This window comes from Protopterus annectens, chromosome 16.part0 (assembly GCF_019279795.1).
Source record: "Protopterus annectens isolate FY-2018-M chromosome 16.part0, PAN1.0, whole genome shotgun sequence".
NCBI lineage: Eukaryota > Metazoa > Chordata > Ceratodontiformes > Protopteridae > Protopterus > Protopterus annectens.
In genome coordinates this window covers 593,011,949-593,038,397 of record NC_056750.1, presented here as the reverse complement: position 1 = coordinate 593,038,397, position 26,449 = coordinate 593,011,949, and the positions used below count along the sequence as shown (strand labels likewise).

The following is a 26,449-nucleotide window of genomic DNA, read 5'->3' as shown; positions in this document are numbered from 1 at the left end:
CTAACTGAGAGTTTTACTGTACTTGTTCTGGAGTAATTTTTACAATGGATGGAATCAAATTAACTGTGCCCATGAAGACAGCTTGTGCATTTAATGATTATTTTGCAGATTATGATGCCAATACAATGTATTTGAATGATACCTGTCCAGTTATTACACAAGAATTGGTTAATCCAGCTTTGAAGAAAATTTAAAAAAAAACATCCACTGATCCTGGTAACATTCCTTCTGTTATGTTTTCAGTCTTAAGGCTTGTTTACGACCTACCCTGTTTTTTTTGTATCAGTGTTTATACTTGTGGGATGGGTGTGCAGTGGGACTTCAGTATATTTCCCCACCATAGCAGCAGCAGCTCCAGCCATATCACCTCCCTTCCCCTCTTTTTGGACTCTGCCTCCCTAGTCACACTATGTCCCCAGTCTCCACCAGGGATCATCATTGGAAATGCCCATGTCACCATCCACCCTCCTCCTGGGATGGTAACTCACATCCCTTCCTCCCTGTCACTCCTTAAGATGCCTTGTCTCTAACTGAACCAATGGATAATCATGTTTCTGTAGGAAAAGTAAGAGACTCTAAAGACCTTGGGATTACAGTCGCCAATACATTGTCATTTGCTAAACATGTTGACTTTATCACAAACCAAGCTGTGTGACACACAAGTTTACTGTTGAGGAACATCAAGTTTACTGCTGAACATCGTGACAAGAGATGAGGCTTGTGTGGTAAGTTTATTTCAGACTTGCATACAACCTATGCTAGAGTGTAATAACTCCTTTTGTAGCTATACTATGTAAATTGGTCCGGATTAAGTTTATAGAGTTATCACTGTCAGAAATTTGAGATGCATTGAAAGAAGTAAACACCTTAACTTATTCTCATTTAATTACTGTTATTTCAGGGGTATTTTAATTCTGGCATACAAAGCGTACCATAATGCAGAATTAAGGGAGATTCTAATTCTAAAAGCTAATGTTTTACATGAACACACAGGGGCAGGAGTACATTTTTTATAACACCTTTATTAAATTATAACTTAAGACAGGCAAATATCTATTACTAGAAAAAAAAAAAACATTTTCACATGTTTCCATTTAAATAGAATATACATCACATATATTTTCTTTGCTGCTACCATCAGTCTAAAATTACAAAAAAAAATAAATATGCTGAATTACAACCTTCCCTTAAACCTCACTTCTCTTCTTCTTGAACAGTATTATTCATGTATTGTTTTCACAATTTCCATTTACTTCTATGTAATTTGTTCTTCCCTTTTCTAAAGACCCCTCTTCCCAGTTTTTTTTTTATCTCTTATAATATTCAGTGCCTCAGATTCAGTTGGTGTAGAATTTGATTTCCATTTTCTAGTAATTGATTTTTTTGGCAGCCAACAGAATTAAACTTAAAGCTTTACTAAATCTAGGCCATTCAGATCCTGTATCCAAGCTCAAAAGAGTAATTTATAGGTTCATAGGTTCATAGATTATTACTAGGCTAATTGCCTTTGTGGGCCATTTTAAGCCTAGCCAATTATTCCATGTGAGAATCGAACCCTGCACCTTGTGTCTGCAAGGTAAACACCTTAACCATCATGCCAACCTCCCACCCTTACCATTTCCGTGCTTACATATATTTGCTCACCCAGTATTTCTGATGGAGTACTCTGTAGGGAATTTTTAAAGTCTGCCAACTCGGTACACTCGCAAAATATATGTTCTCAGTTACCTCTTTTTTTTTCTCCATCACACCTCCAACATTTGCTATCTATCTGAGGAAAAAGTCTTTGAAGACTGATTGGAGAAATAAAAATACATATGTAGGCACTTCCAAACAATGATCCTAAACTTTCTGGACTTGGTTGCATACTTGGGAGCCATACATATGTAGAGTATGAATTTTTGAATTGGTAATTATATGACTGAATTAAGGAAAAAGTTTGTTACTTAATCATTGGGAACAAGCTATCATTTTTTTTTTGTTTGTGAATCACATTCTGTTTTTTCCCTAAAGAAGACTTAGATAGGTGAAAAGTTAAGACTAAGTCAGCTGATATTGAACAATCTGAGTTCCTTGTTGGCCTTTGGGCTAGAACACAGGAAACAACTTTATGAACTTACCGATGTATAACCAACACAGGCAACACCACAAAAACAAATAGCTAAATAATTCATATTTCTGCTGGTGCATGTCATCATTTTTTAATTTCAAAACATTAGTAGGTATTAACAGAGGTGAAATTACTAGTTTTCAACACATACATGCACAGTACAGTTTCCAAGTGGAGAACATACCACTATTTTATTGCCTGCAAAAAAAATATGTGCACAGTACAGTTTCCAAGTGGAGAACATACCACTATTCTATTGCCTGCAAAAAAATTTAGAGTTGTGGGAGGTGCAGGGGGCAAGCCCCGTGTTAAAAAATATGTTTTTGTGTCCTTTTGAGTATTTTACATTTTATCATTTGAGAATTGATCTCCAAAGCTAAGAATACAGCATCCATGGGACCAGATGACATCCCGGGCTGTGTACTACATGAACTACAAAATGAACTGGCACCTCACCTAAGTGTCATGTTTAATCATACCCTCACCTCAGGCTTCATGCCCACTGAGTGGCGCACAGCTACAGTTATCACATTCCACAAGGGGGGAGCCACCTTGGATCCCAGGAACTACCGCCCCATCAGTCTGACAAGCCTGATCTGCAAAGCCATGGAACGTATTATCATGGAACTTATAAACAAAGACATTGGCAACCTTAAAACACTGGACCCCACCTAGTTTGGGTTCGTGAAGGGCCGATCTTGTCTTCTAAACCTTATTGATTTCTTCGAATCGGTCTCCAGAGCTGTGGACGAGGGTAAGGCAGTCCACACAGCCTATCTGGACCTCGCCAAGGCCTTTGACACCATCCCCCACTCTGGAATTATAGATAAACTTATTAAGCTGGGCATTAATCCCTACATCACTCGATGGGTTGCCAACTGGCTTACTGACAGAACCTACACTGTAAAAGTAGTTGACTCCAAATCCAGCTCCAGACAAGTGGAGTACCTCAGGGTTCAGTCCTGGGACCTCTCTTGTTTGGCATCTACTTCTCTGAAGTACAGACCAACACTAAGGGACTCTGGCTAACAAAGTTCGCAGATGACTGCAAACTGGGAGCCATTATTGAATCCCCAAATTATGTGGATACGCTACAAAAGGGCCTTACAGAAACAGATGTTTGGTGCCAGAGCCATGGGCTCAAGCTGAATGCCAAGAAATGTATAGTTATCCCCTTTGGGAAAAAACATGTACCCGTGAATTATCAAATAGGTGGCAGTACACTAAACACCGAAAGTGTGATAAGAGACTTAGGGACAGGTGGACAGTGGTTTCACCTTCAATAACCACATTGCCACAACAGTCAGAAAATCCTTCTGTGTGGCACACCTCATCACTAAGGGCTTTTCATCCAGAAAAAAGGTCATTGTCCCACTGTACTCATCCCTCATTAGACCTATTATAGAATACAACGCCCCATTTGGTATGTACTTCTCAAGACATCTGCAACAACTGGAAAGCTGCAGAAATAGCTCACTAAAAGAATCACAGGCCTAAATCAGATGCCCTATACTGACCGCCTTAAAAACTCCAGCTATACTCTGCCGCATATCTTCTACTCGGAGGCGATCTCTGGTGATCACAAGGCCATGTCAAACCCAGAGCTGTCGGACATGCTACACTTAAAGAAATCCCAATCCCTCAGAGAGACACACTCCAGGGATCTAAATCTTGTCATCACAATAAACAAAACATGCTGGAGGGATAGGTTCCTGACCCAGAGACTCCCCAGACTCTGGAATAGACTGCCCATACATGTCAAGCAGAATGCCTCTTTGGCCCTCTTCAAAAGGAACCTTGATGATTGGATGGGAGAAAGGAAATGCACCCCGGGGATCACATCAGTCGCCCTGCTAGACAGGGGTCCATTGAAGTAAATAGTGTGGGAAGAAATAGCCAGGAAATTGTTATGGCTAGGCTTGTATAGGCCCTAGGGCTGATAGCCTAGTACCAACATATGAACCTAAATATATGCATATTTGATCATGTCATAAATCCGTATACATGCACATAGTGGATGGATAGGATAGATGTAAAACTATGCACACACAACTTTACAAAAAGACTTGATTATTGAGCAACAAACTTGGTGATTATACTACCGCACTGCATAGTAACATCACAGGGCTTATTAAAAGAAAAAAATACATTAGTTAGCAATAGAGCAAGGTTGTTTTTTGTGCAGTAACTTCATCCATGGATGCTCAAAACATGTTCTCTTTGTGCTGTGCAATGTCATGGGAATGATGTTCTACAGCAGCATACACTATGCCGTGCCTTAATGCTTACTGAAACTTTGCAGTATTTATATCACATGATTATTAATGAACAAGTGTGCCAGGAAACACTGATCTTTATAGAGAAGTGTGAAGAATATTGCAGTTTTAATCTGTCTTGACCATATATATTTCTTTAGCACTGGGCATTCTTGTATTTAACAGGGCAAAATATGAGCTTTCACAACTTTTATTTATTTATTTATTTACATTTGTTGACCGGGAGTGTCCGTCTGGACGTAGGTCCATTTTCAGCGGAGGCCCGGGGAGAAAAGCTCCACAGTTAAAATAAACAGATAGTAGTTACATTGGATTACATAGTGGTTAACAATTTAACATAGCAATTACCTACAACATATTTACAGATGAAGAACATAGTACATCAGTAGACAACTAGAATCTTTATCTGTGAAGTACATAACAGACATTAACAAATGTTACAATAAGAAGTTCCTGCTGTATAATAAGTACTAGGCTTATGAGCTTCTGAGCTTGCTATAATCAAGGTAGTTAGTGGAGTGGAAAGAAAGGTAGTGGTTGGATGGGGACTTCTAGATGCAGATTACAGTGCGCTTCCACAACCTCTTCCCCGCCAAAACAAATTATGGTGATGGCTTGACAGGAGATCATAAAATCAACTTATTGGATTTGCCTAGCTGTTGTATTTTGAGGCAGTGGCTCTAAGATGTGTATCATATTGGAAATTGCATTTTGTTTCTCATTAAATATACACAAATATAGAGGTTCTAGCTGCTCAAAGAATAGGTTATTACTCCGCAAACTTTTTTTAAACAAATATCTGTATTAAATTATCACTTATGGTATAGGCAGTCATACATTAAAATGAAAACAAACCACATTGACTTATTTTTAGTTGCAAATATTATACATTACTTATAATCTTATCCAGTCATTGTCAGTCAAACATTACATAGCTCATTGAAATCCTGCCATCTTTTAAATATAATTCCTCCTCCAAACCATTATTCTGCATGTAATGATCCCACAATTTCTATTTTTTGTGTAATTTGCTCCTATCCTTTTCTGAAGATCCCATCTCCAATTGTTTTATCTCTGTTATTATGTTCACTACTTCTAGTACAGTTGGTTTAGACTTTGATTTCCATTTTCTAGTAATTGCTTTTTTGGCAGCCACCATAATTAGACTCAGCAAGGCCTTACTATGTCTAGGCAATTCCGATTCTGTATCATAGCTCAAAAAAATAATTTTCTTAAGTATACCAGTTTGCTCACCCAGTATTTCTGATAGAGTAGTCTGTGAAAAAATTTTAAACTCTGCCAACTCATTACACTCCCAAAAAATATGTTCCTATTTACGTCTTTCTTTTCCATCACACCTCCAATATTTGCTGTCTGCCTTCGGAAAAAGACTTTGGAGTCTACTTTGGCTATAAAAACACCCATGTAGGCACTTTCAAGCAAAGATCCCAAATCTTCTAGACTTCGTTGCATATTTGGGAGACACACACATATCCCCCTATTGTTTCTTTATGAACTGCTTATCTAGTCTCTGTTCCCAATCCTTTCTAACTTCCTCTGATTTATTTTTATAGTTATCATGCAATATTTTATATGCTTTACTAATTAACCATTTTTAACAGAGGCTTTTGTTCCAGATTCTACTAAAATTTTGCCAGTTCCAGTCTTTCACTTAAGATCCCCCTTTCTCTTTGCTCTGATATCAATATTTGATGGGGACGTCAGTCTGTAGCTTGCAATCCAAATAAATTCTTGGCCTCTTCCTATTCTGTTACCTTGATCTCTCAAATTATTTGCTTCCAGTAACCTAGATTCCTTTGCCAGTTTTCTCCAATAAATTCCTGGAAACCTTTGGCTGTGAATGGAGAATATGCTTTTATGAAAATTTGTCGATTGATATGGATAAATCATTGAATGCATTTATTCTTCATATAAGTTTTTATAAAAATCCTGAATCGCTTTGAAATGGACTGGCATTTGGGAAATTAAGAGCATCATTAAATGCTATTAACAGCAAATGTCATTGCTGCGTTTGCAGTCACATAGATATTTGTTGTAAAATTAAAAAAGATAAAACTTTCAGAAAAGGCAGTTATGGAGTGTTGTTGACAAGGAGTTTTTTGAGAAGCAGCTACAAGACTATTAAAATGTTATTAGAGGAATAATTGTTGGTGGGGCAGAGTGCTGTCTCTTGAATCTGCTGTTGCTTCCTTTGGGACTTCTGTATCTCTTCAGTGGGAGATTTATTAGAGCATGTTTTCCACTAGCTTTGTGACAGGTTTAAGCTATGGCTTTCTAGTAACGATTATATTCTTTTTTGCTGCAGTATAGATTATGATAAAGTCCAGTTTGTGTTCGGTTTGATGAAAATATGCCCTGTGAAAGTTGGAAAAATTGAGCTGTCATTTAGATTCCATCTCTGAGCCGAACATGCACATATTTGTGCTGTCACTCAAAGGGAGAACTAGGGACATAGCAATGAAAAGTTTATTAGAAGGTTTGAAAACAGATTAAGACATATGCCCCCTTTAATATCTTGATTTAATGCTATGTTATTGAGAGGCAAAAGTATTGGATTTATGAGACATGCACTAATTTTGATCATATTATCAGAAAACACTGTTCTTTGCAAAAAGAGTTGGAAGAGTGGTGCACAGCAAGTACCCATGCAGGGAAACCCATTTTCTTGTCATATGGCGTCTGCCGTATTCTTTCTGGCAGTATTGTATTCTGCACGTACTGCTGATGGTCCAAGGCATGATATCCTTAAGGTAATCTGTGTCTTGAATAACTAATGCTTTGCAGGAGGCAATTAACTATAGAGTGTGCATCTTCCACTTGATGGCTTGATTTGTGACATTTGTGTGTGTGTTGGCTTTCTTGCAGTGAGTGTATATTTTTTGCTGCATGTTAGAATGTGACATTGTGTGTCTGGTGCATCTGAGTGGTGTTTTTGCATTTTGGCTGTTCAAGAGAGTTATCTTGTCATGTGTTGGAAACTTAAATTAGGATGGTTAACCTTTTCACTGCTGTTAGTATGGAGAACATGTTGTAGGAATGTTAAACGGTGTGGTTATGGACTGAATACCTTGGAAAGAGAAATATGACTTCAGATTCACACTGAGTGTCACTAGAAACAGGAGAGAATTGGTCAGTGACATTGGAAAGTAATTATATGCACATTGTTCAACAGTAAATTGTTTTAGAAGCATGCTTCTCAACCAGTCAGCACAGTAAATCTGGAGAAAGCCAAAAATGATGGAAGGACAAAGGTCCAAAAATAGGAACAAATTTTAAATATTGCTCTTATAAACTTAGAAAGTTGCTCAAATAAAAGATGATGTGTTTATGTTTGTCATTGTTTAGCAACTTCACTCTTCAGTGATTTGCCATAAAACAAATTTTATGAGGAACAGGGCAAAAATAAGAGGCGAAAATCTGGATAGTTAAGGTATGTTCAGAGGTTGTAAAAGAAAAGCAAGGAGCAATTTCAGCACATATAAACTGTGTCACTTAATGCTCCCTTAGGTTATCTCTGCAGCTGTCATCTCTCATTTGCCAGCTGTTGAAGTAAAAATACCAAGGCTAGTATTACCACAACACAGTTTCACCCCTTCTTTGGTAAGGGCAAGAAGATCGGATCTTGCAATGAAGTCCTATCACTATATTTATGAACTTAGTGAATGGAATTGAGTGGTGCAGACACGCTCTGTGCACCTGATGAGCAGATTCTTTTTCTGAACATCTGTCAGAAATATTGTGCTTCTTAGAATTCAGAATGTTAAGAACTATTTAAACTTGTATATAAAAATGTATCCATACACTGTTTAGAAGTAGGAGGAATACTCGAAAAATAGCCATTTATAGTTGTAGGCCATCTCCTATGTATAGAGGTGCCAGAGTTTGTACAGATGTGTAGATTTCTAAACTTTTGCATGGTGAGGAGTTGGAGTTAACACAGTACAAGATTTGAATTCCAAGTAGCATCCTGGCTACTCCCCTGGTAATGTATTATATTTTCATGTAAAATACACATGCATGTTGTTTGCAGTAGGTAGCATTTACATTTGCTACACATTATGTAGAACAGTAGCACTTTTAATTACTTGAATGTGCTTAAGGGACATGGAACCTTGCATCATCTTTATGCTAAGACTTTAAAAATTCAGCTGCAAAGCATCACCTCCCAGACACTTGGTGCATTGCCTACACTTTTGGTATAGTCCAGTGATCCCTTAGATGTTTAAGTTGTCATTTGTTTGTTCACTATCTTGTGGTAACTGTCATTGTCTCATCTGTTTTTTTCACTGTCTTGTGGTAACTCATTGTTTTGTTTTGTAGGATCATTTGGTCTGCTTTTTGCCAGGGACACTCTCTCTGGGTGCTCACCACGGACTTTCTCCTGAACACATGGAGTTGGCAAAAGCCCTCATGGAGACTTGCTACCAAATGTATGTTCAGATGGAAACAGGACTGAGCCCAGAGATCGTTCACTTTAATCTGTATCCTCAGCAAAGCAAAGATGTTGAAGTCAAGGTAGACATCCTATTACAAGTTCTGGTCCCTCCTCCCTTATTGTTTCAGAAACTGTCAGCCCCTCTGAACATTAAGCTGGTATGTTGTAGGTGAAAAGTGTGTCTGTAAAAATATAAAGCATCTTAGCAGATGCCATCCATGAATTTCACCCAGGCTGCTAAGTTTGACTTTGTTTTAAAAGACGATTTTTAACACATACGTAACATTAAAAAAAATTACAAATACTTAAAACAGTAGGTAAGAACTTTTAAATGTTTTGCCTCATATTCTGCACCATTATTTTAGTAGTATTACTTTTTAAGCAACACATCTAGAGTTTTCTTATTGAGTTATAACCTCAATTAATAATGTCTCTCTTAAGTTTCTACATTCTGCTAATAGTCTTATTCGCATTAAAATATGATATATTCCATCCATTGTTTTTATTTTAGCATACCATCCCACTGACCTCCTACTGTTTAGCACTGCCTTTTTTTTTTTTTTACAATGTGTACATGAATTTGCCGCACTGGTTACATTTATTTTACTTTCCCCACATCTCTTAAGGGATCTTACTTCCTTTTCTCTTCCTTCTTTCATTATTGCTATCACACTGTCTACTGTTAGTTTATTTCTTGTTTTGCTTTTCCAGGTAATATCTTTATTGTCTGCCAACATCACCATAATAATGATTTCCAAGATGGCTCCACACTGAAAAGCAGGTTAATTAGAGCTCTTCCATGATGAAAACTGAGAAATTTCTAAAAAAAAAATTTAGTAAAGTTAATTTGGGTAAAAATCAGTTATTGACTAATAATTACACCATCTGGATCTCTCAGCAACAGAGAAATTTAGATAAAGTAAGAAAATAAACCAGGAAAGGATAAGAAAAACTATTTATTCCTCACACTGTTAATTTGTGCCATGAATGTATGTACACAATGTAAAGTGTTACTAATGTACATGCATTTTGCATGTAGTTTCCATCATAACACTGTTCTTTTGTTTTTCTACTTTGAAAAATATTCATACACTTTTCAGTTATTCTGTGGCTCTCACAAGTTGCAGCTGACTTCTATAGTGACCCCGAGGATAGTCACTATTAGCTGAGTTTACAAAGCAAAGGGAGACCAGAAGTAAGTTGGCACATGTACACGCTCACCTCCAGAAAGCTTAGAGAGTCCCTGGTCCAGGAATGTGGGAAGAAACTTGAGCACTCGGAGAAAATGCAGGTGAAAACAGGGAGGACATGCATAGAAGGCACAGAATGCTAAAAAACAAAGTGCATTACCTTTTGCTGTGAGGGGAGAAACTCAACCAATCTATTAATTTTAGCAATTTGAGCATTATTTTGTATATCTTGTTCCCAAATGCATTATTTGTTTTTATAAAAATGACTTCCTCCATCTTTAAATGATCCCAACTCCAGATCTTTTATTTCCTTTACAGTATTCAGCACTTTATTTACAGCTAGTTTAATGTCTGATTTGCTGGCATCAAACGTAAGACTTTACTGTGTCTAGACAATTCTAAACCCAGGCACCAGCTCAATAACATAATCCCCCTAGTTAGTATAGTATGTTCCCCCAACAACTGTCAGGACATTCTATAGGGAATCCTTAAAGTCGGATAACTCTAAACATTCTCCGAAAATGTACTCAGAATCTCCTCTGGTACTCCCTTCACATCTGCAATGTCTGCTCAACACTTGATTGAAAATAATTGAAACCTACTTGAAATATAGACATACCTGTGTATGTATTTCCATGCAAATATTGTAAATCTTTTGGACTTCTCAACACATGTAGGGGACTTGCAAATTTCTTCACATTAGATTACAAATTAGAAAAGAAGTATCTTCCCTCTGTCTTTTTAAATTAGCTCTGATTGTACTTTTTTATAATTATTATGTAACATTTGAAATAGCTTATTAATTATCTTTTTTTAATAGCACCTTCTGTTCTTGATTCCACTAAAAACCTTACCTGAGTTGATGTTTCTCTCAATACCGCCTTCTGTATTTTGCCAAACGTCCCTGGTATGGAAAGCATTCACATGGGGTAATTGGCTAGGCTTAAAATGGCCCACAAGGGCATTTAGCCTAGTACTAATCTATGAATCTAATCTATGAATTTGTACTTGCGGGCTACAGCTACATCTATGCAGCTGCTTACATGCTGGTATAGTGTGGTGGTATATGTTCTGCTAAACTCCATGGAGTTCAGTGAGTTTGATGGGGAGTTGAAGCTTGCCAGTTATCACTTGAGTAAATAGTTTGTCTTGAAGAAATTTGTTTACAAACAATATTATGTTGTAGTTGACAAATCCTGAATCTGACATTAGGTTGTTGAGGAATATATTAAAACAATTTCTGTCAATCAGAGGAGTTTACAGGCACCTCTCCTCATGCCCTTTACAGCTATTACAGTTTTCTTTCAAGGCTATACACCCCCGTATAAAAAATAAACATGCTAGAGATCAATAGCAGGATCTTGGATCAGATCCCTCAGGTCTGAAGTTCAAGAAATCCTGGGGTCCTTTCCAGGACACGTATGTTGGAAGTTCCCCTGAGGCAGGGGGGGGGGGGGGACTCCACCGGTCGATGCCACACCCGAGGCAGAGATGGCCCTCAAAACCTGGGATCCAGAGGTTCTTTCTTTGATAAAGACCCTACCAGCTTCTGAAAAGAGGTCCAATTGTCCACCTCTGGAGGCAATCATGGGTCGATTATCCCTGCACCAGAGAGCCTAGCTAAACATAAAAGATACTTGGGTGCAGAGGATCGTTTCCAGAGGTTATATAGTACCCTTTTCCCTTCCACCTCCAATCTCAAGAATAATCCCTGTTGTTCCACCCAGTCAGAGGGAAGAATCAGCATTTCAATTACAAAAGCTGCTAGAAAAAGAGTCCTCCAAGAGGTCCCCCCCAGACCAGATGGAATTTGTAACTTACTCAAGGTTCTTTTTAGTGCCAAGGAGAACAGGGGACTGGAGACCAATTTTGGATCTCAGCACCTTAAACAAGTCAGTTTGATGCACCAAGTTTCGGATGGTCACTGTTCAGTCTTTTCTCCCATTTCTGGGCAAGAATGACTGGGTGTGCTCCTTAGACCTTCAAAATGCATACTATCACAAAAAAGATAAACAGATCAGTCATTACCAATTCAGAGTTCTCACCACAGCCCCCAGGGTGTTCACCAAATGTATGACAGTAGTAGCAGCTCACTTGAGACTGCAAGGATTCTGGGTGTTTCCATATCCAGATGACTAGCTCATTACCGTCCTGACCAGGCATCAATTAATAAGGGCAAGTGATTGGGTTCCCCAGATGTGTTCTCATCTGAGGATAACCATAAACTACGACAAGTCTCAACTGGAACCAACTCATAATTTAGAATTCATAGGAGCGCTTTTCAACACAAAGTCAATGATAGCTTCACTGGCTCTCTCAAGGGTTCAAACTATAAGATCACAGGTCAGAAAAATAATCTGCAGTACGAAGATTTTGGCCCACTTGGTGCTTCAAGCTCTAGGATCAGTGTCCGCAGCAGTAGCACTAGCAACTTTAGCCAGATTTTATATGAGGATTCTGCAGTGGATGCTAGCAACACAATGGTCGATACATTACCAACCCATGTCAACTCTGATACAAATCCCACACATATGCAAGAGAGAGCTCAGGTGGTGGATTCAATCAGATCAGGTTCTACAAGGCCGTCTGTTTGTTCCCCCACAGCCCAAGGCCATAGTTACCGCGGACACTTCCTAATTGGGGTGAGGAGGGCATTTTCTAGGGAAAACAGTCAATGGCACTTAGTTCCCCAAAGAGGCCAATTTGCGTATCAGTGTCCTAGAGATGAGAGCAGTGCTGTCAGAGTTGCAGGCCCTTCAGAATGCTCTCCCTTCAGGGATGATTGCAGTGCAAATGGACAATATGTCAGTAATTTGGTACATCAACAAACGAGGATGGACCAGATCTTACTCCTTGTGTCAAGAAGCACTCAGAGTGTGGCAGTGGGTGATCTCATCCAACCACTTTCTCATAGCAATGCACAATCCGGGGAAGTCCAGTATGATGGCAGACAAGCTGAGCAGGTACATTCTTCTACCTCACAAGTGGTCTTTCAGCAAGAACGTGACAGAAATGATTTTTCATAGGTGGGGCCAGCCTTGCTGCAATCTTTTTGCTTCTTGCCTAAACAAATGCAGCAACTACTTTGCCCTAATCCCCCACAGGGGGAATCACCGAGGGATGCTCTACTTCACGATTGGCCTCCCGGTCTACTATATGCTTATCTACCAGTTCCGCTGATTCCGAAATTCCTACAGAAAGCTGCCATGTTGAAGAGCAAAGTCATCCTCATTGCACCTAACTGGCCTCAACAGATTTTGGTTCCCCTTCCTTTGGCCTCACTTATTTCACCAACCTCGGGTTCTGGATTCATCTCCAGACCTCCTGTCTCACTTGACAGGCATGATCCATCCAAGGATCTCAAAACTCAGGCTAAACGGTGGGCTTCTCCAGATGGTCATTGTGTTTCACTGCTGCAGTCATTACACTTGGGTTATCCTGCTGGCAGGCTACCCGCAGTCGGCCTGAATTCCAAAGTCCTGGTCCGGCATCTGTTGCTGTCACCTCTTCCCTGACGTCAGTGCACCAGGGGTATAAAAGATGCAGCCGACGCCATTTTCTTCCATCTTTCTTGTCGTGCGGTGCCCGAAGCAAAAGCAGTTCGCAAGTGCCGGTCAGCCGACTCCTGAGATTTTCGAAATTGAATTTCAGATCCAAAGTCTTCTATAAAGCTAAGTACCCGCTAGAAACTTTTTCTTGCTCCAGACCGATGTCAGAAAAAGTTAACAATTGTATTTCTTGTGGGAAGCAAATACCTCATAAGGATTTTCATTCTTACTGTATTCCTTGCCTAGGCCCTGACCACGACGTTGCTAGTTGTCGGTTTTGTGCTAGATTTAACCAACGCACTATTAAGCGTCGGTACAATTTTGATTTTCATTACTTTGGCCGAAGGTTTAACTATATAATGCCGTCAGAACAACCGACGACCGGAATTCATAAAAAGCGCAAGGAAAAAGAAAAGGACAGGCATCCGAGGTCCAAAACCGACGACGAAGCCTCTTCTAGGCCAGTCGCCGGTTCGCCAGTTGTCAGTGAGGCGTTTTCGCAGCCCCTTAACACCTGCTACCTCAGAGCCACAGGCTGCCTCCGACTCCCACGTAGAGACAACTAGGCCTCTGGATACTCAAGGTATTGGGTCTTCGGAAACTAATCCCTCAGATGGGTCCGGAGCCGCTGAGCAGGCATCGGCTTCTGAGGGTGTTTTCAGACCTACACAGCTTTATATCAAGCCAACTTCAGCATCCAAGACAAAGACTAACAGTTTTAAAGACAAGGAAACAAGTACAGCATTCTCCAGGACAGACTTCCATTGCCTAAGAAACAGATGCTCAAAATGGCCGAAGACCTAATTACTTTGATCAGGGGTTCCCATCCCCCTCCTGATAAGAGGCCTAGGCAAGATACTGAATATGATTCCTCTGATCAAGTTTCCATTTCCTCTGACTCCTCTTCAGAACAGGGATACTCTATTCCTCCCTATGAGAATTCTGATGCTGAAGAATCTATTCCTTCAGCTTCTCCTCCTGAGGATTACTCATTTGGGGAAACCCTGCATACCATGAGGGAGCATTTCCACTGGGAGAGCCAAGATTATTCAGATTCTAATAAAAGGCTCAGAAACTTTCTTCTATTACCTCAGCACAGACCTCTTGCTATTCCACCTGTTCTAGACGTTGTAGATGATGTAATTTCAGAGTCCGGCCTGTCTCCCGACTCTACCTCCTGCACCTGTTAAGCCAGACAGAGATACTACAGGGTTCCAGATTCTCATAAATTTCTATATAAAAACCCTGCTGCTGACCCAGAAACTATTTCTCAGGATCCCAAAGGGGTCAAGGCTGCTACTGCAAAAAACCCTGTCCCCTCAGATAGAGATTCTAGGGCACTGGACAGATGGGGAAAAAAGTTTACACTTCTGCTACCTTGGCTGTAAGGGCTTTAAATTGTCAGTTTCATATGCTTAAATATCATCAATACTTAATGTCTCTGTTAAAACAGAAAATGTTGACAAATTCTGAATGTTCTGAGAACAAGGAATTGCATGATTTATTGCATGCAGCTGAACAAGTGGGAAAACATACTTTGCAATGTGGTTATGATTCACTGGAGGCCTCTTGTAGGGCCGCTGTAACAGGTTCTGTTATTAGAAGGCATGGCTTGGTTAAAGGAACAGACTCTGCCTGATCATGTTAAAGCAAAATTATTGGATGCTCCATTACAGCATGATACTTTGTTTGGTGTTAAGGCAGAAGAGGTGTTGAAGGAACTGGAGGATAAAGCTAAATCTATGCAGACAGTGAAGTATTTCTTACAGGTACAGCCACCCAGATTTAGCAGGAACTGGCCTTCTAAGAATTGGTCATTTCCCATGACAGGCCACAAAGAGGCAGATACAGACGACCTAGAGGCAGACAACAGCCCCAGGGCTCATACAGGCCCAAACAGTGGTGTGCTTCTGCCTCCAAAAGCGGAGAAGACAAATCACAGCCATATAGGAAACAGTCCCAATGACTTCCCTCTGCCAATGCCAAGCATTTATCTTTTGGCAGCACACTTAGGGGAAAAGCTAGCACTTTTGTCACAAAATTGGCACACGATCACCCAGGACAAATGGGTCCTAAATATAGTCTCTCAGGGCTACAGGTTCCACTTTCACACCCTTCCAAAGGTAAAAAGTATGCCAGACCTACCGCACAATCAATGGGCAGAGGCACAAAAACAAGTTTCATCTCTCATGGACATGAGGGCTATTCAGCCAGTGCCACAACAAGAGCAGGGACAAGGATTTTACTCAAGACTTTTCTTAGTAACAAGAAAGGACAAAGCATGGAGACCAGTTCTGGACCTGTCTATTCTAAATACTTTTCTGGACATTCCAAAATTCAAAATGTTGACTCTGCAACGGCTTCTGCCCATGCTGGGCAAGAAGGCTTGGCTTGTAACTTTGGACCTCAAAGAGGCATACCTGCATGTCCCAATCAGACAGTCTTGCAGAAGATACCTCAGATTCATAGCTGGCTCAATGCACTACCAATTCTCTGCACTGCCCTTTGGCTTATCTACTGCACCCAGGGTCTTCACAAAATGCCTGGCACCAGTAATTGCATTTTGCAGACAATGAGGAATTCAAATATATCCCTACTTGGACGACTGCCTTATTCAAGCAGAGACCAAAGACATTCTACTAAAGCATCTGGCGTTTATAAAAAGATTACGAATTTGCCTAGGGTACACAGTAAACGAAAAGAAATCAAAACTAGTACCCTCTCAAGAGTTAATATTCCTGGGTGCAAGCTTAAATACAACTGCCCAGATGGCTTATCTCACGCCAGACAAACAAAGGCAACTGACTTCTTACTTCGAAAGCATGACAACAAAGACCCAGTTATCTGCAAGAAAAATTCTGCAGGCTCTGGGCTACATGGCCTCCTGCATTCTGCTAATTCCATATGCAAGACTGCATATGAGGAAACTACAATGGTACCTAAAATGTGTTTGGACTCAACATTGCCACAGCCTGGAATCATTAATTTCACTCATTCCCTGCCTGCAACAGGAGTTTCGATGATGGGCACAGGCCTGTCACCACAACAAGGGACAGCCATTCACTTTACCCACAGCCAGGCAAACACTAACAACAGATGCTTCAGATTATGCCTGGGGGGCCCACATGGCAGGAAAATGTATTCAGGGCACATGGCCCCCAAGTCTCCTTCAGTGTTCAGTGGGCTGCCATCAGTGTGGTAATTAGTGGGAACTGAGTTTTTCCCAAAGGGAATGATGACACATTTTTTGGTATTAAGCTTAAGGCCATGGTTTTGACACCAGTTGTTTGTCTCAGTGAGACCCTTCTGTAGGATGTCTACATCACTTGGGGAGTTAATTGCTCCCAGCTTTCAATCGTCGGCAAACTTGGTCAGCCAGAGTCCCTTCATGTTGGTCTGGACTTCTGAGAAGTAGATATCAAATGGGAGGGGACCCAGAACTGATCCCTGTGGGACTCCACTCATGACTGGTTGGCAGTCTCACTTGGAATCTGCTACTTTCACACTGTGAATTCTATCTGTGAGCCAGTTTGCAACCCACCTAGTGATATAGGGGTTGATGCCTAGTTTGGTGAGTTATCAATAATTCCTGAGTGGGGAATGGTATCAAAGGCTTTGGCCAGATCGAGGTAGGCTGTATGAACTGCCTTGCCCTCATCGACAGCTCTGGTGACTGACTCAAAGAAGTCAACCAGGTTGAGCAGGTGTGCTCTACTCTTCACAGAACCAAATTGTGTGGGATCCGGAGTGGAGATTCCCTATATCCATGTTAATTAGGTCCATGATGATCCACTCCATAGCCTTACATATCAGACTCAGGCTAATGAGGCGATAATTCCCAGGGTCTATAGTCACTCCCCTTTATGGAGAGGGATGACTGTAACAGTGCACCATTCTGTAGGGACAAAGCCTGAGGTGAGGCTGTGATTGAACAGGGCACACAGGTGTGGTGCAGTTCACTTTGTAGTTCATGTAGAACACAGCCAGAGATATTGTTGGGTCCCATGGAAGCTGTGTTATTGGCCTTGGACAATGTAGCTTTAACCTGTGCTGCAGTAATGCTGGGTGCCTGGCATTCTTCCGGTATTGCGATTGGTCCTTGGGGGGGGGGGGGGTTGAAGGATAAAGTTGCCACTCTGTTGGCCAGTATGTTGGCAATATCTGTTGGCTCAGTATAGTAGGTACCATTGTGCAGTAACTCAGAGCAAATCTGGGTATTGCCGTGGAAACTCTTGATATAACTGTAGAAGGCTTTGTGGTGGTTTTTAGTGTCTGCCGCAATTCTGCCTTCATAGCCAGCTTTAGAGGTTTTGGTGAAGGACCTCAACTTTTTGTTAAGGCTAATAAGGGAGTTTTTCCAGTCTTGGGACTTCACCTCTTTCTGCAACAGTTTCTTCTTTCTGTTGTAGAGTTTGTTAATGGCAGGGGACCACCATATTGGCTTCCTTTTTTTGAAGGAGAGCGTTTTGGATGACCTTCATGGATGCATCTGCAGTCATAACAAATGGGTTGTCCTGTCGTCAGGCAGCCCTTCGGTCGGCCGGATTCCAAAGTCTGGGTCCGGCTTCGGCTGATGTCGCACTTCACCCGACGTCATCTCTGCTGGTCTTCGGGTATAAAGGCATCAGCCGACGCCATTTTCCCCAGTCTTTCTTGCCGCGTGGCGCCCGAAGCAGAAGCTGTTCGCAAGTGCCAGTCGGTCAGATCCAGAGATTACTACTACCGAATACTACTTCGAAGACTTCTAAAAGCTAAGTACCCGTTGGGGACTCTTTCTTGCCTCAGCCGATGTCAGAAAAAGTCAATAACTGTTTAACTTGTGGGAAACAAATACCTCATAAAGATTTCCACTCTTACTGTCTGCCTTGCTTAGGCCCAGACCACGACAAAGCAGCCTGTTCGCCTGTGCTTCCTTCCACCGACGAACGCTTAGGCGTCGGTCGGAGTTTGCTGAACAGTTTTTCGGCTCAGATTTTGCGTACATTATGCCGCCGGATCCTCCGACTACCCAAATTGTTAAAAAGTAAAGAAAAGACCGACACTCGCGGTCCGCGGTTTCGGCGAAACCACGGTTAAGCAAGCTGAGTGTCTCGGTTTCGGCGAAACCGAGAAACCGGTCAATCTTCAGCGAATCCATGACTACTACTGAGGCTCCTGCTACCTTAGTTGAATCGGCCTCAGAAATTTTGCCTACAACTGTGGTTCCTAGTGATTTATCAGACACCATCCCTTTGGATGTCTCTACCCCAGCACGTGGTGCTGCTAGGCCTCCTGCAGCCATGTCTATTAAGGCCTTTGCCAGGGCTAAAGCAGCCAAATCTGCTAAATCAGTGCCTGTTAAGCCCCCCCTCACACAGGCCCACTTCAAGTTCACAAATGCTTACTCTGGCAGAAGATTTAATATCCTTAATTAGGGGATCCCAATCTCACCCAGACAGGGCCTCTCAGCCCCCAGAAAAGAGACCTAGAGCAGAGCCCCCCGAGCCAGTGTCCTCTGATGATTCTGCGGATGACTCAGACATTACAGACCAGCCAGAGGCTCCTTTTTCTACTTATGAAGATTCCGATGCTGAAGAATCCATTCCAGCTGCCTCTCCACCAGAGGAATTTTCCTTTGGGAAACCTTACATGCCATGAGAGAACAATTCCAATGGCAGGGACAAGATTTCTCAGATTCAAGAAAAGGCTTAGGACTTTTCTGCACTTACCACAACATAGGCCCTTAGCTATACCTCCTGTACTGCCTGTTGTGGATGATGCATTTAATGATGTTTGCACTGCTCCTGATTCTTTACCTCCAGCCCCTGCCAAACCAGATAGATTTTACAGGGTGCCAGACACTCATCACCACCTATACAAGGCCCCACTTGCAGATCCCAAACTATATCCCAGGGGCCTAGGGCAGTAGCCTCGACCACAGCAAAACCCTATTCCTTCTGAAAGGGAATCCAGGTCCTTAGAGAGATGGGGGAAAAAAGTTTACACCTCTGCTACTCTCTCAGCTAGAGCTTTAAACTGTCAGTTTCATATGATCCAATACCAAGAGTTTATGCTTGATCAGTTAACTAAAAACTGTCCTCTGATGAATCCTTAGATAAGAAATATGTATTAGAAATGGTGAATAACATCCAACAGGTTAGTAACCATTCCTTAAAATGTGGCTATGATGCACTGGAGGCTTCATTTAGATCAGCCATGACTGGCACAGTGATAAGAAGGCATGCATGGTTGAAAGAACAGGTCTTACCGGATCATGTTAAAGCAAAGCTGTTATATGCTCCTATGGATAAGGCCAGTCTATTTGGTACACCTGCCCAGCAAGTAATGAAGAAAATGGAAGAAAAGGCAAAATCTGTACAAACAGTTAAAGATTTCTTACAGGTTCAGCCCCCAAGGTTTAGCAGGAACTGGCCTGCCAAAAATTGGTCCTTTCCAGACTCCACAAAATCCCAAAGGGGCAGGAATAGACGCTCTAGAGGCAGAAATCAATCCAGAGGAGGTGCCTACAGAGGACGACAGTGGCAAGGCAATAACCGAGGCACAGACACAACCACTGCCACTGCAACAGGACAATCACAGTGACTTGGCTCTGACACCGCCTACCAGGGAGCAAATAGCAGCACCTTTAGGCGGAAAGTTAGCCTTATTTTGAAAAATTGGCACTATATCACAAAAGACAAGTGGATTTTGCAAACCATAGACCAAGGCTACCGGTTCCACTTCCACACCTTACCAGTAAAAAGAGGAATGCCAAACCTACCTCCAAATAAAAAAATAGAAGCTCTACAGCAGATAGCGAAATTAACAAAGATGAGAGCTGTGGAAAGAGTACCAATAACAGAACAGGGCAAAGGATTCTACTCCAGACTCTTCCTAGTACCAAGAAAAGAGAAAAGTTGGAGACCAATTCTCGACCTGTCCGTCTTAAACACATACATCATTGTCCCAAAATTCAAAATGCTGACCCTACAGCAACTTCTTCCCATGCTGGGCAAGGAGTGTTGGCTGGTAACTCTAGATCTCAAGGAGGCATACCTGCAAGTCCCCATTCGACCAAATTGCAGAAGATACCTCAGATTTCTTGCAGGATCAGAGCATTATCAATTCTCAGCATTGCCCTTTGGCTTATCTACTGCCCAGAGTATTCACAAAATGCCTGGCATCAGTAATCGCTCACTGCAGACTACAGGGAATCCAAATTTATCCATACCTGGACGACTGCCTGTTACAAGCGGACAACAAAAGCAAGCTGACAACAGATTTACAAAGGGTCATTTACTTGCTACAAGCCCTGGGATACACAGTCAATTTACAAAAGTCAAGGCTGATACCATCCCAAACAAGAACTTTCTTGGGCGCGGAATTGGACACAGTAAAACAAATGGCATTCCTAACTGCAGAAAAACAAAAAGAACTCCCTCTTTACTTCTTGGCATTAACAAAGCAGAACAAACGAACAGCAAGAAAAGTTCTGCAGGCCTTGGGCTTCATGGCATCATGCATAATCTTGGTCCCACATGCCAGACTGCATATGAGAAAGCTACAGTGGTACCTAAAGAATTTATGGTCTCAGCACAGGCACAGCTTAGAAACAGAAATCCCACTAATCCCATGCCTAAAACAGGAGTTCCTATGGTGGGCTCAAGCATGCCAGTCAAACCCAGGCTTACCCTTCCACAACTTTCGAGCAAGCCAAACCATCACAACGGATGCCTCAGACCTAGGATGGGGGGGCGCACATGCTGGACAAATGCATACAAGGATTGTGGACTCAAGACCAGCTGCACCTGCACATAAACCAAAAAGAAATGCTGGCAGTAAAACTGGCAATCCAAAAATTCAGACCATTCCTCAAAGAAGGCCATTTGATGATAAGGACAGACAACACCACAGTCATGTGGTACATCAACAAACAGGGAGGCACTCATTCATACCCCCTATGCAGAATGACTTTGGACCTTTGGAATCTGGCTCTCAGCTACAACATACAGTTACAGGGAATATTTGTGCCGGGAAAAGAGAGCACCCTAGCAGACATGTTAAGCAGAACCACCTCGGATGCTCACGAATGGATGCTACACCCGGACATCTTCAAGGCCATCACAAAGAAATGGGGAATGCCACAAATAGATCTATTCGCATCCCCACTCAATCACCAGCTCAAAAAATTCTGCACAAGGACCTTCCACCCACTTGCATGGAAGGTGGACTCTCTATCCTTCAGCTGGAAAGGCCTGACAGCATATGCATTTCCACCTCTTCCCTTGATGCACAAGGTGCTACTGAAAATCAAAGAGGAACGTCCAAGGATAATCCTGATAGCTCCGAATTGGCCAAGACAACACTGGTACCCATTGCTGAGGAGCATGTCTCGGGAGGGAATGTGGTCAATACCCCTGATGCCTTTGATGTTAACTCAGAACAACTACAACATCATGCATCCAAACCTAAAAACCTTGCAACTGACTGCCTGGAACATCACATAGCAGCAACTAACCCAGACCTTTCCCAAAGGGTTAAAGACATTATCCTTGAAGCCCGCAGACCTTCAACAAGAAGGAACTATGCAGGAAAATGGAAAAGGTTTGTCATTTGGAGTACTGAAAGAGGAAAAGATGTGTCGAACATAGATATTGCTAACATTCTGGAGTACTTGGCAGAGCTTCTACATACAGGCCTGTCCTATTCCTCCATCAAGATACATGCATCAGCTATTTCAGCAGAATACAGCTTGATCCACCTGTCTTTTCGCATCCTCTACTCAGGCAGTTCCTCAGAGGGATCAAGAATGTAAAACCTCCTAGGAAACCACCATTACCAGCATGGGACTTGAACTTTGTGCTAGAAAAGTTGACACTCCCTCCGTTTGAACCAGCAGCAACAGCAGATCTGCAACACCTGTCATGGAAAACTGCTTTCCTACTGGCAATTACCTCAGCAAGGAGGGTTTCGGAACTACAGGCCTTAATGGCAGTGCAACCCTTCCTAATCTTCCATCAAGATAGGGTGTCCATGAGAACTAATCCTACATTTATGCCTAAGGTGGTATCCAGAGTGTCTTTAAACCAGGCAATCCACCTACCTACCTTCTTTCCCAATCCACAGAACAGGGGGGAAAGACTGCTGCATACCTTGGATGTACATAGGCAGTTACGCTACTACCTGGACAGAACCAAAAGTAACAGAAAAACTGACCAGCTTTTAGTAGCCTATGCAACAGGAAGGGAAAGAAAAGCAATTTCCAAACAGACAATCTCCAAATGGATAGGAAATTGCATAAGATTCTGTTACTCCTACCATGGAAAACCAATTCCACAGAACATAAGACCTCGTTCTACAAGGGCTACAGCCACTACCACAGCTTTCTTACGAGGAGTGGCAACCAAGGACATTATTGAGGCGGCTACTTGGACCTCCGTGCATACATTTGCCAAGCATTATAATTTACCTCTATACTCTAGATCCCGAGCAGGATTTGCCACTGCTGTACTGCAAGGGATCCTAACTACACCATAATTTTTCTTCCTCCACCCCTAGTTTGGCTATGGTATTCTACCCATTTGTTATGACTGCAGATGCAGCCATGAAGGACATAGTACAGTTTTGTACCTACCATAAATGTAGATGTCCGAACTGGATAGCATCTGCAGTCAGGATTACCCACCCTCCTTCCCCTCTGTGGTACTCCTAGGGTATTTACACTCCTAATAGCTAGCTGGGGGGGGAGTCTCTTATGGTGTATTTGTTTGTATATATGTACATACATGCTTATTTTTTGTGTTTGCCTTCTACTTTTTTGGAAACATTGGCATTTATCCAAAATTCAGCCTTCCAAGAGGGCAACTGGCATCTGGGGCAAGAAACTGAGGAAAATGGCGTCGGCTGATGCCTTTATACCCGAAGACCAGCAGAGATGACGTCGGGTGAAGTGCGACATCAGCCGAACCCGGACCCAGACTTTGGAATCCGGCCGACCGAAGGGCTGCCTGACGGCAGGACAACCCATTTGTTATGACTGCAGATGCTATCCAGTTCGGACATCTACATTTATGGTAGGTACAAAACTGTACTTTCTGTTGGGTATGGCTAGTTCCATGCATTTATGTACATGTTCATACAGTGCATTGGTGTAAGATTTGGTGGTCATGCACCTATTTTCCATTTTCATGGGTGCCGTGAAGTTAGCCACCTCTGTTTTTAGGAGCTCGAAGTCAGCTTTGGGGAAGTTTTTCATGGTGGTTACCTTTGCAGGTGGTGATAGTGAGATGTGGATTTCCATGGTAATTAGTTTGTGGTTGGATCTAACCAGGGAGGAATTTACTATTAGTGTTGAGCAACAGTTGCCCATGTTAGTAATAACCAGGTCAGGGATGTTGCTTCCTCTAGTTGGGGGTAAGAATGAACTGGTCCAGCACATTGGAATTAATGAATTCCAGGAAGCATTGGGCAAGTGCATTGGTGCACGAGTACTTTTCCCAGTTGATGGAGGAGTAGTTGAAGTCGCCCAGTACGAGAGTGTTGGGTTGGATCTTAATAGTTTCCATGGTGCTTAGGAACATGGAATGAGAGTCTTGGGACATGGTTGGGGGCCTATAGCAGACTATGACCTGAATCGCCATCTTACCTACTGTTAGTTGTACCTGAAATATCTCTGATGCGTCATGCTGGGCTACCAGTCTGGAGGTGTGCATATCCTTTGTGAATATGGAAATGCCACTGCCTTTGGAGCTTCGGTCCATTTTCTGGGGCCGAAAGGTGTGGAATGCGTTATAGCCTGGTAGCACAGGGGTGCTTTCTGCTGCTTTAAACCAGGTCTCTGTTACAGCACAAATGTCGATGTCCTCCATTTTCAGGAGATCTTCGAGCGAGTGCATCTTGAGATAGATTTAGACTTCTAGCAGCATGACCCTCAGATTGCATTTATTTATAGCTGTTACGGTGGTAATTTGGTCTTTGAAACACTGCCTAAAAAAGGCACTGTAGGGGTGACAAGAGCCTTTGCCAGTATCCGGAAATCTAGGGGTGACAGATGCAGGCCATCTCTGGAAAAGCATCAGGGTCTGTCATTCATGTCATCCCAAGCAGACAGATACTGGATCCCTTTAAAATGACACCAGAAACCTACCCAGTTGTTGAAGTCGGTCATTTTCTGCTTGTACTGTGGTATCATTCTGGGCAATGGTAGGATGCTGTTCAGGGCTAGGGTCATACCTGCCTGGGCCACATAATCTGACAGCTCCTCCATGTCTCTCTTCATGTAGTCCAGGGAGGTACGTCTCAGGTCATTCGCACCCACATGGACAATACAGAGTCATACTTGTGGGGTGACCTGAGTGCATATGTTATGTGTTGGATCCTGGCACCCGAAAGACAGCTGACTCTTACCTTCTCCTTATTCAACCTAGTGAGTGGGACATCCATGTGCCTCACTGTCGAGTCAACTATGATTAGTGTATTGTAGTATATTGGGCAAGCTGTTTTGCCTTAGGGGCTTAGGTTGAGGGGCATACTGTGTAGGTGAGCTATGTTGCCAAAGTAATTGTAGCCACGTGGCTAACTGATTGTATTTCATTTATTTGTAAAAAAAAAAAAAAAAAAAAAAAAAAAAAAATTGGGTGTTTCCTTACCATAACCAGTACAAAACTCATTTAACTAGATCCATGGCAACTTCAGTTTTTCTTTCTAAGATGTCCATGGATGACATATGTGCAGCAGCTAACTTGGGCTACTCCGCATACTTTTGTTACTCATTACAAATTGGATCTGGTCTGCAGAGGTAGAGTATCTTTTGGTTCAGCTGTGCTCAGGAACATCCTTCCACCCAGGATTTTAGGTCGCTCGGGACTCTGTCCCATCAGTTGATGATAGAATGAAAACTGACAACATTCGATAAAGAAGTTATGTACATATCATAACGTTACATCTGTATTGTCCATTTTCATTCTTCATCTCCCCACCCACCATCCCCCATCCTTTGCAAATGTCTCCAGGAATGAGGCTTTAAGGGGACATCACTGTCCTTTGTATTGAGCTCCAGATATAGTCTTTTTGTGTCTTGACTGCATGCAAAGTTTCACCTCCTTTATCTATGCATAGTTAATATTTCCTTTCTGGCAAAAATCAGCAAACAAGATCTGAGGTAGCAGTGTTGATGCATTATGGGTAAGAGAGAAGCTTGGGAGTTCTTGGTTGCCACAAGCTTTAGCAACAGCTGAGTCGGATCCGACCCCCATCGGTTGAGGAAAAATGTAAATGGACAACACAGAGATGGAACGTTATGGTAAGTACATAACTTCTTTTTAAATTCCATTTTAACTCATTCAGTCCAATGGAGCTCGGCAAGTTTGTACTATAACTTCCAATGGGCAGAGCCTAAGCCTTTTGTCAGTCTTAAATTAAATCCTCACATTTCAAACAAATGTTCAAATCTCTGGAACCACAGTGGATATGAAAGAAGTATAAATGGTAAACTCTTCAGCACAAACTATTTTATAGCAGTAGTATTCTTTAGGTTCTAGGTCTTAAACTGAATTTTATAAGTCATAGTAAACACACTAACTATTCCTTTTAATATTTTGTAAACAACTTACAATATCTCAGCAACCACTCAAGTTACACACACACTGTCAGCAGTACTGTATTCAGCTAGCTGAGAGCATTCATATGAGGCTAAGGAGTTCCGTCTGTTACTTGTTGTTGAGATATTTATAAAAATGTGAAAATTGTATCTATGTAAATTAATATCTATTTGCCTGCACTAGGCAGAGTCAAATATTAATGCAGTTCAGTTTGCCATTATGTAAGCTTTAAGATGAAATATTTAAAAATCATGTACATAGCATGGTTCTGGAACTATCAATGCAAATATG

General features: G+C 41.8%; 1 protein-coding gene across 4 annotated transcripts in view; it reads left to right on the top strand.

Annotated features, from left to right (window-relative positions):
• MAN1B1 (mannosidase alpha class 1B member 1) overlaps positions 1-26,449 on the top strand; it is a 1,711,419-nt gene that overhangs the window by 1,429,237 nt on the left and 255,733 nt on the right. For 3 of the 4 annotated variants that reach the window (XM_044058051.1, XM_044058050.1, XM_044058052.1), the window contains exon 12: positions 8,728-8,922. The exons of the other annotated variant lie outside the window; for it this stretch is intronic. In XM_044058051.1, coding sequence (XP_043913986.1) covers positions 8,728-8,922 — 195 coding nt within the window. The remainder of the gene's footprint in view (positions 1-8,727; positions 8,923-26,449) is intronic. 4 annotated transcript variants of the gene reach the window in all.